Source organism: Podarcis filfolensis (assembly GCF_964270895.1).
Source record: "Podarcis filfolensis genome assembly, chromosome: 8".
NCBI lineage: Eukaryota > Metazoa > Chordata > Lepidosauria > Squamata > Lacertidae > Podarcis > Podarcis filfolensis.
Genome location: NC_139611.1, coordinates 9,329,664 through 9,346,223, shown reverse-complemented (window position 1 = coordinate 9,346,223; position 16,560 = coordinate 9,329,664). Strand labels below are relative to the sequence as shown.

The 16,560-nt window shown below is 48.8% G+C and overlaps 2 protein-coding genes across 3 annotated transcripts in view; one reads left to right on the top strand and one right to left on the bottom strand.

Moving 5' to 3' along the window:
• Positions 1-16,560, top strand: part of FAM131C (family with sequence similarity 131 member C) — a 569,848-nt gene that overhangs the window by 231,344 nt on the left and 321,944 nt on the right. The window lies entirely within an intron of this gene.
• PLEKHM2 (pleckstrin homology and RUN domain containing M2) overlaps positions 1-16,560 on the bottom strand; it is a 32,554-nt gene that overhangs the window by 6,604 nt on the left and 9,390 nt on the right. Inside the window, exons 3-14 of one of the 2 annotated variants that reach the window (XM_083629326.1) lie at positions 15,925-16,034; positions 14,590-14,689; positions 13,752-13,839; positions 12,606-12,792; positions 11,394-11,453; positions 9,476-9,713; positions 5,782-6,549; positions 4,341-4,410; positions 3,871-3,961; positions 3,444-3,508; positions 2,152-2,240; positions 1,245-1,377 (exon numbers count right to left, since the gene is read on the bottom strand). In XM_083629326.1, the coding sequence (XP_083485452.1) occupies positions 1,245-1,377; positions 2,152-2,240; positions 3,444-3,508; positions 3,871-3,961; positions 4,341-4,410; positions 5,782-6,549; positions 9,476-9,713; positions 11,394-11,453; positions 12,606-12,792; positions 13,752-13,839; positions 14,590-14,689; positions 15,925-16,034 (1,999 nt within the window). The remainder of the gene's footprint in view (positions 1-1,244; positions 1,378-2,151; positions 2,241-3,443; positions 3,509-3,870; positions 3,962-4,340; positions 4,411-5,781; positions 6,550-9,475; positions 9,714-11,393; positions 11,454-12,605; positions 12,793-13,751; positions 13,840-14,589; positions 14,690-15,924; positions 16,035-16,560) is intronic. The other variant, XM_083629327.1, reaches the window with a different exon arrangement.

Here is a 16,560-nt window from a genome sequence, read left to right as displayed (position 1 = left end):
GAAGTATAGCATCTAGTATAGCATCTAGATCAAGGGAAGTAATAGTGCCACTGTATTCTGCTCTGGTCAGACCTCACCTGGAGTACTGTGTCCAGTTCTGGGCACCACAGTTCAAGAAGGACACTGACAAACTGGAACGTGTCCAGAGGAGGGCAACCAAAATGGTCAAAGTCCTGGAAACGATGCCTTATGAGGAACGGCTAAGGGAGCTGGGCATGTTTAGCCTGGAGAAGAGGAGGTTAAGGGGTGATATGATAGCCATGTTCAAATATATAAAAGGATGTCACATAGACGAGGGAGAAAGGTTGTTTTCTGCTGCTCCAGAGAAGCGGACACGGAGCAATGGATCCAAACTACAAGAAAGAAGATTCCACCTAAACATTAGGAAGAACTTCCTGACAGTAAGAGCTGTTTGACAGTGGAATTTGCTTGACAACCATATGTCAGGAGTGCTCTGATGGTGTTTCCTGCTTGGCAGGGGGTTGGACTCGATGGCCCTTGTGGTCTCTTCCAACTCTATGATTCTATGATTCTATTCTATGAAGTCCCTCCAGGGCAGGTGCCTGAATGGCCCCTTGGTGGGGGGGAAGAGGGTCTGAAATGCTAGGGGGACCCCTGAACCAATCCTATTTGTGGGGAAGAAGGACAGCAGCAGCTAAGTATCCAGGTGGGAAAACTGGCAGAGACCAAGACAGCCTCCCTCTTCTTCCCTCAAGCTGAGGCAGGGAACCTTTTTGGCACATTCAACACCCCCAACCCACCCGTCAATGTCATTATGATGTCATGTGACCCCTGCCCACCAGGGTGTTCCTTGCAGGAAATAGGCTGGCAAAGCAGCAGACAGCAGGACTGAACTCTCTGTTCACCAGCTGATGAGTGGAAGATTGGCTCCTGTTCTCTGTAGGGGGAACACTCCTCATGGGGAACTCCCTGGTGAAGCAGAACCCAGCAGGACTGACCTGCCAACCAGCTGATGTCACCTGGTGATGTCAGCTGACTGACAGGTGGGTGTGGCTTTGGGAAAACAGCCCCCCCGCCGCCGCCTTGTTGCCTATCGAATTCTCTTAGACGCAGTGCAAAAGTGGAGCAGGCCTGCCGTTCTCATTCTGATCCCGAGGACCATCTGATCATTGTGCAACATGCAGACACTAGTCATGTTCTCCCCTTGCTGAAAACAGGTCAGCGAGGCTTGCACTTAAACTGCCTGCAGTTGGCTGGAAAATGGCCCAGAGTGCCCTCCTCACCTCCCGCTTGGATTCCTGAGCGACAAATTTGGCCAGCGCCAACTTCTCCATGGTGGCGTCCGTCAGGATGCTGGGATAGGGCGGCTCTCGGCATCCTTTGATCATGGCTGACTTGAGGCACACCAGGAAAAATCTGGGGGAGGGAGGGGGGAATACAGAGGGCAAAAGCGGGAGTCAGGGGGTGAGGATTCATTCCCAGAAATAGGGGATCAGGCCAGAAAACCAAAGCTGATCCAATAATAATAATAATGATAATAATTTACATGCTGCCCATCTGAGTGGGTTTGCCACAGCCACTCTGGGCAGCTTCCAACAATTAAAACATTAAGCACAGGAAAACAAGGAACATTAAAAACTCCCCTATATAGGGCTGCCTTCAGATGTCAGATAGTTGTTTATTTCCTTGACATCTGAAAGGAGGGCGTTCCACAGGGCGGGTGCCGCTACCGAGAAGGCCCTCTGCCTAGTTCCCTGTAACTTCACTTCTTGTAGTGAGGGAACTGCCAGGAGGTCCTCAGTTTCAGGGCTGAACGATGGAGGTGGAGACGCTCCTTCAGGTACAGAGGGCCGAGGCCGTTTAGGGCTTTCAAGGTCAGCACCACCACTTTGAATTGTGCTCAGAAATGTACTGGGAATGTACTGAAATCCTCCCCGTCCCCCCTTAATAGCATTTAGATGCTGTTAAAATACAGTCTTACTGCAGCCAGCAGACTCTTCTGAGGCCATCCCAGAAACAAACTGATAAGGGAGGAGCCCTTAAAATGTGGGGCCAGTCCCTTTCTGCACCCCCAGCTGGCACACTGTTCTGCCTTGTGCAGGGCAAGAGCACCCAAGGCCACAAAGCGGGCAGCTGCCTCATAAAGGTGCCAGGAAGGGAGCAGGCATGCCTGGCTGGCGCTTTACTCACTCGGTCAGGGTGACATCGGCCGTGTCCAGAAGGAACTGCTTCCTGCGGTTGGTGCAGACCAAGGTCACCGTCTGCTGGTCCAGGCCCACCTGCGGCAGAAGGAAGGCACCCCAGGTCAGGGAAGGAGCCCCAGGACCAAAGAGAGCCCCTCAGCCTTTGAGCTGAGAAGCTGCTCAAAGGTGGGCTGCCCAACTGAACATTTACAAACAAACTGTAAACAGGTAAGAACACTGGCAGGACTATTGTAATAACCTGCAGTTTTATAAGAGTATGCACTTAAAGTAGATGAATAAATGATTAAGTTAATATGGAATATGCATTTCTGAAACAACAATGGGATATTAGCTCCGCCCAAGGCATGATGGAGAACATCAACAACCAGGAAAGACAGACACAGCATTTTACAAGGACAGGAAGAAACATTATGGACAGAATAATTGTCACACACAGTAAGAACAAGGACATAGTTTGAGTGCCTCACTTGTAGTTTCATAAACCATTTAATGTGTCAACACGAATAGAAATTAATATTGAAGTTGTTCTATATGGGATTATTATCGTGACAGGAATGTAATTGAAATAAATAAGATTTTGGAATGCAGATATAAAGAAAAGAATAAAACCATCAATTCTAGCACGTGGGGGGGCACCTAAATTATATAATTTGGTATTTGAATGATTGGTATTAGTAATTGTATTATAATTTGGCATTGTTGTAATGAGGCTATTAATGGGTTGTAATTGAAAACTAATAAAAAATATTATTAAAAAAAGTTAATTTGGAATATGCAGAAAATATATAAATTTGAAGAACCACAGAAAGAGCAGGAAAGAAGTCGAGTTTCAAAATGTTAAAATGATGTTAAAATTATTGAAATGTATAAAATTGAAAATCATAAAAAATTAAGAAGTGGGCTGCTCAAAGGTGGGCACTGGAGGGAGGGCTTGGTGCTGCAGAGCCTGGCCTGATGCCCTCTGTGGCCATGACTCTGCAATCTCCTTGGATGCCAAGCAGCTTCAACCGGTCCACCTGCCCCTGCTGCGTTTACACAATGGTGTGTCCCCCCCCCCCCCCGGCAGAAGCCAGCAGCTCAACCTGGCAGCTTCTGTGCCTTTGAAACCGCACTGGTAAAAGCCCCACAACTCTTTGGGAACAGCACCCTTGCCCTGGAATTCAGAGCAATGAAAACAAGAAGGCCCTCTCCTCCCAGGTGTACCATGGCTGGATCCAGCTTCTGTCCCAAGAGGTGCCAGCACTGTCCCCCTGCCTCAGTCCCCCTTTCCCAACTCACTGAGATGTAGTCCAGCTCATTGTAGGAAACTGCTTCCTCCACCATGTAGGGCTTCTCAGCGGCTCCTGAGCCAAAGAAGGTGAGGGAGCAGGGAGGAGGGAGGGAGGGAGGGGGAGAGAGAGAGAGAGAGAGAGAGAGAGAGAGAGAGAGAGAGAGCGCCAAGTCAGTCACATGATTTGGGAAAGTTGCAGCCCATCCACGAGGGTCTCTGGATCACCTGGCATGGCCTCTTGCAGCTCAGTGATCAGGCCCCAGGTGGTACTGTGATAAAGCAAAACAACTACAACAGAAGGCAGGGAGCTGGTCTGGAAGCCTCTCTCCCTGGACAGGCACCGGGGGAGTCACAGCAAACAGGGAGGCAGGCTTTGAACTGAGCGAGGCAACCTGCCGTTCCCCACCAAGATGAGGAAGGATCTTGGCAGGATACCTTTGCGGAGGAGGTAGACGTAGCAGTCGGTCAGCAGCACGTAGACGAGCTGGAGGTTGCCCTCCATGTGCCCAGAGCTCATGCGGATCATCTGCGTGGGGGGAAAAGAGAGAGGCGCCCTGTTAAGGCTTTGCCGAAGAGGCTCCATGAAACACACCCACTGGCCACAACTTTGCCACTGGGGCAACGCTGCCCATGGAACACTGTTCTTTTGCTACGAGGTGCGCCGGAGATCCTCCTTGCCCCTGATCTTGCCCCTGATCTCCTTTGCCCCTGGAACTGCTGGTGACTCTAGGACGGAAAAGAGTTCTTCCCCTCCAAAGCAGGCTTTGAGCTGGCTGGCATCAAGCCCTGCACACACACCTTCACTTTCCCTCTTAAGGATAGGAGAAACTGAGTAAGTGGAGGGGGGACATCCCAAAAGGAGTGGGGGAAAGGGAAGAGAAGGCGGCAACACCTCACAGACCTACCCGGAACAGCTGCTCCTCATTTTCCCGGAAGACATGGATCATCAGAAGCAACAAGTGGTTGTTGTCTACCCTGTGCAGAGAGAGAGAGAGAGATGAATCTCGAAAAGCATGGAAGATTTAGACCTCCCCCTAATATCTCAGGGCCAGTGGGAGAGGGGGAGATTTGGGCCTTATGAGGTCATTCCCACGGGGCAATTTAATATAGGACTATATTATCCAGCAATGCTTCCCTCACCCAATGGTCAATAGTCCTCTTCAAAGTTGACCCTCTTGCATTTGGGCTGGAAGGAGCAACACCTCACCGTCACCCCAAGTCAAAAATGTAAGTGCTTGCATGCCACTAAGGACAGAAGGCTCCACAATGTTTGCTCAGAAGAAAGCCCCATTCAGGACAGGTCTCCTGCAAATTGAGTTAGAAGTTTCCTTCTTGCGGCTTCTCCCTCTCAATACTGATGCAACTGCCCCTGGCTTAGTTCTTGTTCCCACAGAGGAGGAGGGGAGACTGTTTTCTTCTCATTCCTCCCCCCCCCCAGTAATTATATAATACAATTTCATGATAAACAAAAAAAACCAAGTAAATAATGAGAGGAAGCCAGTAAAATTAAAGACGTTTTGCCTGGGTGGGGAAAAGGGGATGGTTAACCAAGGAGCAGTTCAATGGCAGTTCCTCGTCACTGAACAGGAAGGAATGAGAGGAGGAAGTCGCACAGGGGAAGCCCCTAATCAAAGGCACAGTACAGTGGTACCTCGGGTTAAGAACTTAATTCGTTCTGGAGGTCCGTTCTTAACCTGAAACTGTTCTTAACCTGAAGCACCACTTTAGCTAATGGGGCCTCCTGCTGCCACTGCGCCGCTGCTGCATGATTTCTGTTCTCATCCTGAAGCAAAGTACTATTTCTGGGTTAGCGGAGTCTGTAACCTGAAGCGAATGTAACCTGAGGTACCACAGTAGCTGGAAGCCTCAAATGAATTCTGCCAGCCCACCTTGGGCAACGCAGCACCTCAGCTGTGGCCAGTCAGAGAAGCTGCCTGGGTTTTTAAAAACACAAAGACTACACAACGCAATGTTTTGTCAGCTACGCCATCTGGATTCTTTGTCATCAGCAAGTGAATGCAGCCAACAAGAGATTCCAGGCTGAACGGCTCCACCGTGAGGTGAGCAGGCCGGAGTGACAATTTGCCAGACAGATAAAAGATGACTGAGAATCCCGCCCCCCCCCCGGTCTTTTCTCCTTGTCTCAGGAGACCCAGCAGAAGGAGCCAGCCACCATTTTGTCCTCAGGTAGAGAAACTCATACACCTCGTTTATAAGGGGAATAACTGTTTCCCCTTCCCATCCTACCCTGCCCTGGGTCAGAAAGGCTCCCACCTTCTTTCACCCTCTGTCGCGGGACTGGATTTCCTGACAGCTTTATTTGGTTCCCTCTGCGCAGCCACTTACCTGAACTCAGAGGGGTGAGCTGCCTCAGAAGGGCTCCCCTGGCCTTCTTCCACGCCAGAGTCCTCAGCGCTGCTCAGAGAGGGGCTGGCCCTGTCTCCCTTTAGCTTACCGAGGGCCTCCACACTGCCTGCCTCAACCACCTCCTCCTCCTCCTCCTGCTCCTGCAAGTCCGTTGCTATGCGTGGCCCAGCCGTCTCTTCTCCTCCTCCTCCTTCCTCCTCTTCTCTAGCAGCTTGAGGGCCACCAGGAACATGTGGCGGTTGACCATCCCCTGCAGCGTCATGGCGGCCACCACCTGCCGAAGCAGCGTTTGGACTCTCGACGGTAAAGCGGTAGAAATCCATGGGGGCCGAAAGCCCCTCACTAACGCTGCCAGAGGGTGGCCCCTCCGAGGGGGCCTCCTCTGGCAAGACGGTCCGAAAGGACTGGTCCGGGGGCTCGAGGGAGCGGCTCCACCCACTGGCATCGTCCAGGGAGTCAATCACCCTGCTCAGAGATTGCCCCATCCTCTCCATGGAGGTGTCCTTCATCTCGGGGATGCACAGACCCAGCTGGGGAAGGGCGGGGCTCCTCTCGCTGCTGACATCTGGGTCGGCCTCCAGGACAGATTCCTGCCGCCTGGCTCCGGTACCCAACTTGTCCCCCTCGCCTGCCCCTTGAGTTCCAGCCTGGGCCGCAGAAGAGTTGGGAGTGGTGCTGGAGTCCTCCTGTCTGACCTCTTCGGTCTTGGCCTTTTTCTTCTTGCCTGTCTTCTTCTTTTTAGCTAATCTACAAAGAGATGGGGAAGTATTAGATAGATACATAGATAGATAGATAGATAGATAGATAGATAGATATAGATAGATGATAGATAGATAGATAGATAGATAGATAGATAGATAGATAGATAGATTAGATAGATAGATAGATAGATAGATAGATAGATAGATAGATAGATAGATATAGATAGATAGATAGATGATAGATAGATATAGATAGATAGATAGATAGATAGATAGATATCTAACACCGAGTAAATTGGCAAAAATGTATAACTCTAAATCAAATAAGTGTTGGAAATGTAAGGAGAAAGAAGGTTCTTTTTATCATGTGGTGGTCTTGAAGCTTCCTGGGAAATGATATATAATGAATTGAAAAAGATTATTAAAATAACGTTTGTAAAAAAACAAACCCAGAAACTTTCCTTTTGGGAATTACAGGGACAGAACTACCCAAACTATACAAAAACTTATTCATGTATGCTACCATAGCGGCAAGAATGTTACTTGCCCAAAATTGGAAAGAAGCAGAAGTCCCAGCAAAAGAAGAATGGATACAAAAACTTATGGAATATGCAGAAATGGCGAAACTTACCGGAAAAAAAATAAGAAATCAAGATAGCAAGCTTTTTATAAAAGAACGGAAATGGTTTATTGAATATTTTCAGACAAATTGTAAACAGATAAGAACACTGGCAAGATTTTTGTAATCTGCAGTTTTAAAAGAGTATATATTTAAAGTAGATGAATAAATGAGTAAAGATAATTTGGAAATGCAGAAGATATTAAAAATAAATTTAAGGAACCGCAGAAAGGGGGGAAGGATGTCAAGTTTTGAAATGTTAAAATGACTGTAAAATTGAAATGCATGAACCTGAAAATCATAAATAAAATAAAATAAAATAAAATAAGAGATGGAGAAGTAGAAGCACCGTGAGGCATAAGGGCAGTGTCAGGCCACGGGGGTGTTGGGGCAGCGACAGCCCTCCAGAGAACGCAGCCAGCATGAATATTTGGTCCCATACCGAAGGACACCCCCCTAGGCTTATTAGGAATAGAAGCAGCTGGCTGGGGCTGATGGGAATTGAAGTCCAGCAACATCTGGAAGGCCACGGCTCCCCCAAACCTAAACTAGACTGTCACTTGCCTCTCCTGCCCCTGCTTACCTCCATCACAACTCTGCCTCCTCTTTAAGGCAGGGGTGTGGAACCTGTGGCACTCTGGGTGTGGGACTCCAGCTCCTTCCATCTTCCCTGACCACAGGCGATGCTGGGCCTGGAGGGAGTTGGAGTCAAGCAACATCTGGAGGGCCACAGTTAGCCCAGCCATGAGTAAAATAGAGCAAGGTGCTTCCTCTTTCATCCAGGTAATTTATAATACTGTATGTTTTAAGGAGGGGACAATAGCTCAGCAGTGAAGCCTATCCACCTCGCTGGTATCTCTGACTGCAAACCTGCTGACTGTCAGGAGTAGAGGACACTCAACTAGATGGAAGAATGGCCCAATTCAACAGGAATGCTGAAGAGGTACTCCCTTACTCCGACCTTTGACCCCTCAAGAAGCGAGGTTTTTTAGGATATACTCTCTTCCTCTGACTTGCTTCAACTGTTAATATGGTAAAGGTAAAAGGACCCCTGACGATAAAAACATCCTGAAGATCCCAGGCCACAGAGAGGTTAGGCTGGCCTCAACTAGAGCCAGGGCTTTCTCGGCCGCGGCTCCAATCTGGTGGAACGCTCTGTCACAAGAGACTAGGGCCCTGCGGGACCTGACATCTTTCCGCAGGGCCTGCAAGACAGAGCTGTTCCACCAGGCCTTTGGTCAGGGCGCAGCCTGACCCCCTCCTCTGGCAATCTGCACAGAATTTTGCTTAATGGTTGCCATCAATTTGATTTTTATTTGATTTTAATTAATTTTATAATGAATGTTTTTAGAATGTTGGATTATTTTGATTGTTGTTAGCCGCCCTGAGCCCAGCTTCGGCTGGGGAGGGCGGGATATAAATAAAATTTATTATTATTATTATTATTATTATTATTAGGACTAGTCGTGGCTGACTCTGGGGTTGCGGCGCTCATCTCGCTTTATTGGCCGAGGGAGCCGGCGTACAGCTTCCGGATCATGTGGCCAGCATGACTCAGCCACTTCTGGCGAACCAGAGCAGTGCACGAAACGCCGTTTACCTTCCGCCGGAGTGGTACCTATTTATCTACTTGCACTTTGACGTGCTTTCGAACTGCTAGGTTGGCAGGAGCAGGGACTGAGCAACGGGAGCTCACCCAGTCGCGGGGATTCGAACTGCCGACCTTCTGATCGGCAAGTCCTAGGCTCTGTGGTTTAACCCACAGCGCCACCCACTGAATTTTAAATTGCTGTAGCCTGCCCTGGGATGATGATGATGATGATGATGATGATGCTAATGATAATGCTAGCCCAAAGATGGAAAGCACCAACAGTTCTGACCAAGGAAGAATGGCGAGCCAAACTGAAATGCTGAAATGGCAAAACTGACTGGGAGACTCAGGAATCAAGAAGATAATGACTTTAAAAAAGAATGGGGAAAATTTATTATTTACTTAGGAGACCATTGTAAACAAATAAAAATGTTAGCTGGACTTTAAAAATAACTTGCAAAGAAACGAAAAATATGGACAATTTAGAGAAATGAAAACTGGAGAACCTAATGATATGTAGTTTTAGAAAAACCATTTTAAGCACCCATGCAGGGGAGGTGGGGAAGTCACGTGATTCAGAGAATCTCATATCTGGATATGGCTCAAGTTTTTTCTCTTTATTATTTTGAATTTGTTTTTGTAAAAACCAATAAAAATATTTTTTTAAAAAGATAAGGATAATGATAATTATGATAATAAGCAGTTTCATAGGATTCCAGCTGGCCAGGGAACCCTGGACTTTCTGGGGGCCCCCCCGCTGACCTTATGACCTCCAGCTCCATGCAGTTCTCCGATTGGTCTGTGCCCTCCGTGGTTGTGAGGTCTGCCTTCTCTTGGGAGGCAGAGTGGACTGGGGTGGTCTCAATGGAGGACAACGCCTCAGCCTTCTCGTTGAAAGGGTTGTAGCGCTGCTGAGTTGGGCTCTTGGCCGACGCTCGGCAGTTGTTCACCTCGGAGGCTGTGGAGCGCGAGCAGCTGAGGGTGTCTGTTAGGTCTCCGTCTGAGCAAGAGAAGAAGAAAAAGCAACAAAGTGTGATTCAGCTCCCCCCTCCCTACGAGAAGGTCCTGAAGCCAGAAGCAAAGCCTGGGGAAAGAGTGGCCCATGAAGGACCCTCCGGCAAAGGGATGGTTTTTGGTGCCCCCTGCAGACCTCCTGAGACAACTCAGGGTCATTCAAAGTAAGCAGCCAGGAATCAGAGGAGGACTCGTCTACATCACAAGTGCTCACTGGTTTTGGTTTAAAACTAGTTTTGGAAACTTATCACAGATTGCGATACTTATCATCGTTCAGCCCGGACACTGAGATCCAGCACCGAGGCCCTTCTGGCGGTTCCCTCACTGCGAGAAGTGAGGTTACAGGGAACCAGACAGAAGGCCTTCTCGGTGGTGGCACTCGCCCTGTGGAACACCCTCCCTTCAGATGTGAAGGAAATAAGCAGCTATCCTATCTTTAAAAGACATCTGACGGCAGCCCTGTTTAGGGAAGTTTTTAATATTTAATGCTGTACTGTTTTTAACACTCGATTGGGAGCCGTCCAGAGTGGCTGAGGAAATTCAGCCAGATGGGTGGGGTATAAATAAATTATTATTATTATTATTATTATTATTATTATTATTATTATTATTATTATTATATTATGGCATTACAACCTGGCAAAGGCAGTGAAAAGTCTTATTCAGCACCCCCTGATGCTTTAACGCCTGTTTGGACAGAACTCACAGGTTTTCAAGCTTATTCAGTTATTTAAAGAACTACAGCATTGTAGTGCAGAAATGCCATTCAGCTGCTCTGTAAGCAACCCAACATCAGCCATGAACAGGTGCCCCAAACCCTGAACACCGCAGGGTTGGTAGGCAGATTGCTCTTGGAAGAGAACGGAAAACGGGCAGGAGGAGCCTCAACTCAACGTTCTGAGCACCTTCCCACTAGCAATTTCTGCTGTCCTGTCCTCCCTGTCTCCCTTTCCAATCATAAGGACTAGAAGCTCGCCTACAAACAAGACAGAGAGCAGCTTGTAATAGAGAGTCCTTGGTTTCCTTCTGCTGCAAAGCCCTGTGAGGAGAAGGAGGCGGCAGCACAGAGTCCGAGGCAGCCCATAAAGAGGGAGAGCAGAGCAAAGAGATGGGCCCGCTTAAAAAATGAGGCTGCCAGTGGGGAAAGGGGGGTTGGTGGCAATCAAGTAAGTGATGGCTTCTTTCAGGTCTTTCCCATGCACTGTTGGAACAGAGAAAGTGGTTAGTGGCCCAGGAGAAGGGAGAAGGTGATCACCGACGCCTGTGCAGAAAAAGAGGGTTTGGAAGGCTTGTTAATCTGGAGACAAGGAGGACACCCAGCATCTCATGCTGCCAGAGACAAAGCCACAGAACGAAGAAGGATGTTAAAGACACTCAGGACTGGCCCCACCGGGAGGGAGAGGGAGGTCAAAGGCTGCGGGGAAGGGCCAGCGAGGTGGCGAGCCTTGCTTCCCAGAGTGCCGCAGCACCCAGTGCCAAGCCCTTGTTTACCCCACAAGGAACGGCGGAGGGAGGGACCTCACACTCTTCTGAGCCGTTGGTTCCCCCTAGGGGTGCCAAGCGGCTTTAGGGACCCATGGCGGGGCATGCAAGCAAGCTCTGACGAAGGAAACAAAAGCGGCACAGAGAGAGCACGGCTACAGAGAAGCGGGCGAGCTCGTCGCACCTTCCCAGGCTGTGGTGGGCATGGACGGCACTGCAGGGAACACATCTCCAAAATCATAATCTACAAAACGAGGGATAAAAAGGAGGGTTAGAAATGGAGGCTGAAGGAAGGGGTGGGGAATAAATGGCCAGTAGTGTGTGCAAGGGGGGCATCAAGGGGGACAGAGGCGGGGTGCTAATTCATTGCTCTTATTATTTATATCCCACCTTTTTTCTCCAAAGAGCTCTAGAATGGTATACATGGTTTGCCTCCTCCTCATTTAATGGCAACAACAACCCTGCGAGGTAGGTTGGGCTGAGAGGAAGTGACCCTGAGCTTCATGGCCAGGCAGAGATTCGAACCCTGCTCTCCCAGGCCCTAGTCTGACAATCCGTCCACTACATCATGCTGGTTCTTCCCAGCAGCACAGGTGTACGTATGGGGCAGAGAGGTGAGGAACTGTGGCTGGATTATACCACTCCAGGCTGCGGGGGGGGGGGAGGTGCCAGTTTCCAAATGCTCCCCCAAATACAAAACTTCCAGAAAGGAAACACCATCATCGCCAGCAACAAACACGGCAGTTTACCAGGGAGGAATATTCAAGTTCGGTCTACTCCTTAGTTGTGCCTGCCTTCTATACCTCTGGGTCTGTTCCTGCTTGCTTGTTCGTTTTATTGAATGCAAGAGGGCATTAAAAAAGTGGTTCCCCTGACTGGCTCTCAGATGTGGTACAGTCCAGTCTAGCACCTTGAGACTACCCAGTTCATTCTACAGCACAGGCAGATGAGGCTTAACCAGCATCAGGTGGGGAGAAAACCGTGCACACCCCCAGCATGACATTTTCAAATACCTTATTAAACATACCACTCTTAGAGAAGTACTCCATTCATGTGTCTCCAAGAGGAAGCCTTTTAGGCCATGGAGAGACCTGGCTGCAGGTAACTCCCCCACCCTGGGTTTTGCCCACGAAGACAGGGAGATGTCACCCACGCTCTGGGTCTCCAGCACAGAGGGCTGGAATACCCTACGAGCAAAATCACTCACGCTCCCTCCCCTTCTCTCTGCAGAGAAACAGCACCACTACTAGATACCCAAACTGGATTAACTCTCTGTGCCTTCGCCCCAAACTGATGTTTCGTGAGCGAGGGGGGATTTCTGCCTGCAGACTTCAGGCACTGTGCACCAATCGCCTGGCCTCCTCCAGCCCTGTTCAAACACTTGCACCCCACTTACCCTCGCTGGAGGGGGCAATGGCACTGTCGTCCCATTCCAGGTTGGTGGAGGTGACGGAATTGAAGGAGTTGAGGGAGAGGCTGTCTGAGCCATGGACTGAGCTGGGCAGGCGGTCCTCGAAGTCCAGCAGGTACTGAGGCTTGTAGTAATCTGGCATGTAGGGCGCCAGGTCCAGGTAAGGGGCATCCTGGAAGGGCCAGGGAAAAACCTGGGGTTACTGTTCATCTAGGGAATGGAGAAACCCACCTCCTGACCTGCCTCCCCTAAGGAGCCCCTGCTGGCAGCACAGCTGGCTGATCACTGCCGCCACCATCCTGCTTCCAGGCGCCACCTCTCTTAGGGCACCTGCATGTGGCCAGCTGCCTCCAAGCACTGCAGAGAACTGGAGCCACAGTCATGCCAGCGCTCGGAGGGCTGCTTATTAAGGAAGAACAAGAGGGGGTAACTTGACTAGGGAGAAGTCTCAGTACCCAGAGCCCTGGGAGAGGCATCTTTGTGGGGAAAGGGTCTGCTTGCAGGCTCCTTGACACTGATGCGCCTGGTTGGCAAATTAATTGAAAAGGGCTTGCCACTGAAATTCAGGACACACCTCAAGGCACCTCAAGGAATAAAAGGAAGGCAAAATGCTGCTCCTCTTTGGTCCAGACTAAATCAGAAGGCTGTAGCGAAAGGGGTTTGAACAGCCAGTGTAATGAAGGGGTCCCTCTTGAGTCTCTCTCTCTCCCCCCTGCCAGCCCAGTAAATCACTTTCCACACAGAGCTCTTAGTCCTAGTGTCTAGCAAAGTACTTCTTAAATGCTGCTAATGTAATACAGAAGAAGCAAGGGCCTTTCAAAATGGGGAAAAAAATCAATGCAGCATCTTTATTTGGCCGTAGATGCAGGAAATTGAAGGGTAGGGCAGGAGGTGGATTAAGCTTTCCTTGTGGCACCAACAAGATGCTGCAACTCAAAAGGAGGAATGGAAATTTCCGTGCATGTATTCTAAGCCTGATGGAAGTTGAGCTGCCAAAGACTGGGGTAGTCAAATGGGGGCCAGGAGGGTTGAAAAATACAGGGCAGGTTTGCATCAAGAGTTTGTTCTTTGCTGCTTCTCTCTGTGTGTCTCTCTCCGCTACTCTCCAGCAAGAGGAGAAGATTTGCTCACCAAGTCTAAATCAAAGCGGATGAACTCCAAACCAGAGACCAGCGTGAGGAAGAGGGTCAAATGATGGTGGCTGCAGACAAGAGCGTTCCTGTGGGAGAGAGAAGTTGAAGCAGGTCATCCAAGAACCGAGAGGTTTCATGGCCCACCCAGGTAAAAACAAAGCCCAACCTCTTCCCATCTGATCTTTCCCTTCCTTCTGCAATCCAAAAAGACAAATTCTGCAAGTTCAGCAAGGAAGGAAAGATTGAAAAGGCTTCCATTTAATATTCCAAGTCACATAAGCAGATCTGTCTGTTCGGACTCCTTGCAACATCATTGAAGGCAAATATGTTGGTTTTCCAGAAAATTTTGAATCAGAAAGTTTTCTTTGTCTGGTATTCTGAACTGAACTGTGCTACACTGTTGTAAACGTTTTCCTTTTGCCTGTCTTGTTTAAATAAAATCATTAAGTTTTTGTTTAAAAAAAGAAAAGAGAAGAGAAGTCTTCTGGCACCTTCAGCCAAATGGAATCTGAATTAGTGTTTATTTGAATTTCATTTAGAAAATGGAAAGTAAGTCACCCATGCTAACGATATGTACCGTTTAAACCTTTTCCCAATAACCCAAAGACTGTTGAACTGCAATATTCAATTAGGTGGAGACACCCAATAATGTAAACTTTGTGTGTTTTCTATGGTGCATTCAAGAAGACGATTTACTTAAGAAACCAGTGACCTGGAATAGTTGTATGTATTTTAAAACATGCCGACTGAACAGTTTGCACTTCCCTTACATTGTTTGAACATTAAGGGTGGGGGGAAGTGCAGCTGTGCCTTCTCCATCCCAGTGCCAGACTCACTTGACGTAGTACTTGTGCAGCAGACTCAGGTTCTCCTGGAAGAGGCGCAGGTAGCTCTCCAGGGAGTTCTCATTGAGGGCCAGGTACAGCCATGCTCGGCCTGTGGGGGGGGGGGCGGAAAAGGAGAGGGTTTTACGGGCACTGCTTGAGGAGTAGGCAACCTCCCACCCGCCATGGCTAAATGTCAAGAGCAACAGGCTCAATGCATAGGCTTTGGGTAATGCTTCCGAGATGTCATCATGAGACAATGCTCAGCTGCTGCCAAGAGGTGCTGGGAAGCCACGCCCTCTGAGCCTGGCCATGCCCTGCTCCTTAACCTCAGGTTGCAGGACAAGACAGTTTTTTCTGTATTACACAAGGCCAAGCCCATCAAATGTCCCAGGATTAAGCCCTTTTGAAAAAGGTGCCAGCCTTAAATCAGCCCCTGCTTTAACCAGCAAAACACTACCGGATCAGAGCATCCTTGCCCCTGTTAAGGAACCTGGTTCTGTACAAAGCAGTGCAGCTCAGAAGCTTGCATGTCCTTGTGTCAGCAGAGAGGGGTCTAGGGAACACAAATTCCCTGTCCCAACATATTTCAGAGTCAACACAACATGGTTACAGCAGGCCTGGGGAGTGCCTGGATGGGGGACCCCTGTGAGGAGGACGACTGTGGAACCAGCCAATGGCCTGGCAGCTGGAAGACCGGATCAGTCCTTTGGATAGGAGCCCAAAGGGAGAAACAGCTTAGAACAGGATATGTGTTTCATTCATTTCAGAGTGTTTATATTCTCTCGTTCTACAGTAAAGAAAGCAACAACGGCAGTGCTCAGGGCAGATTTAAACCCCACCCCCCCCGAAACAACAGCAATACAGCATTAAAAATAATAATAAAAGACCACAGGAAAAGAGTTAACAGCTAAAATAACTGGAGTAGAGCCATTTAAAATCCAGAATTGTAGCCAATGCTAGCCCTACTCGGGGTAGACCTGTCCAAGTTAAGGAACATAACTACTTTAGGTTTTTTAATTTAAATGCGTCTCCCCTGAGTAGGACTAGGACAATTCCTAACTGGGCAAATTAAAAGTTAGCTTAAATAAAAGTGTCTTATCTGAGTGGTGGAAGGCAGGCACAGAGGGGCCAAAGGGACCCCCTGAAGGACAGAGTTCCTTAGTTTCTCTCCTGCATCCTGAGTGCTCTAGTCCTGGCAGGAGCCAGGATGCAAAGGAGAGGTTTGTCTTCAGATTCTAGGGCACAGGTTGGGTTTAAGTTGAACCAGAAAACAGGTAACACAAACACTATGCCACATTACATCCCGGGAAGGCGGTTGCCAGCCAGGCTCTGGCCCGCACTTACTGCGCCCCAAGTTGGTGGCCACATGCTCCAGGACCTCGATCTGCTCAATGGCTTCTCGGCGAGTGAAATGGACCACCAGGACCCAGTAGCCCGAAGGGAGATCTTGCAGCCTGTGGAAACGGAGGAGTAAAAACAGGGTGATGGAGGACAGCCACTGTGTCAAGGCCTCGGCCTCAGAGCTGTTTAACAGCCCAGCCTGCAATATGAATATTATTTATCTGTGTAGCTGGAGCCATTACAAAATAATAATAATACACAAAGCAGAATAAAATACATTACACAGTTACAATAATTACTGAAACCAGGCATTCTGTCAGACAAGAGTTTGCTCCCCTGAAGAATTTAACTCATCACCCCAGCAAACTTTTCTCTTTAAAATGGGCACTCTAAAGGCAAAACTGGTCACTTTTCCTGAATTGTAAGGGGGACCAGCCACACAGCCTGGAAGACACATGGAATTCCTTTCATTGCCTCCGCAGCCCCAGAAAAAATGTTCAGGAGAGATCCAGCCCAGACCCAAAATATCTAACTCAACTTGCTCATGAATGGACTCCAGGTACCACCTCTCACCTTATAAGAACACCAGAGGAGCTTAGCTGCTGGATCAGGCCAAAAGCCTATCAAGACAAGCGTTCT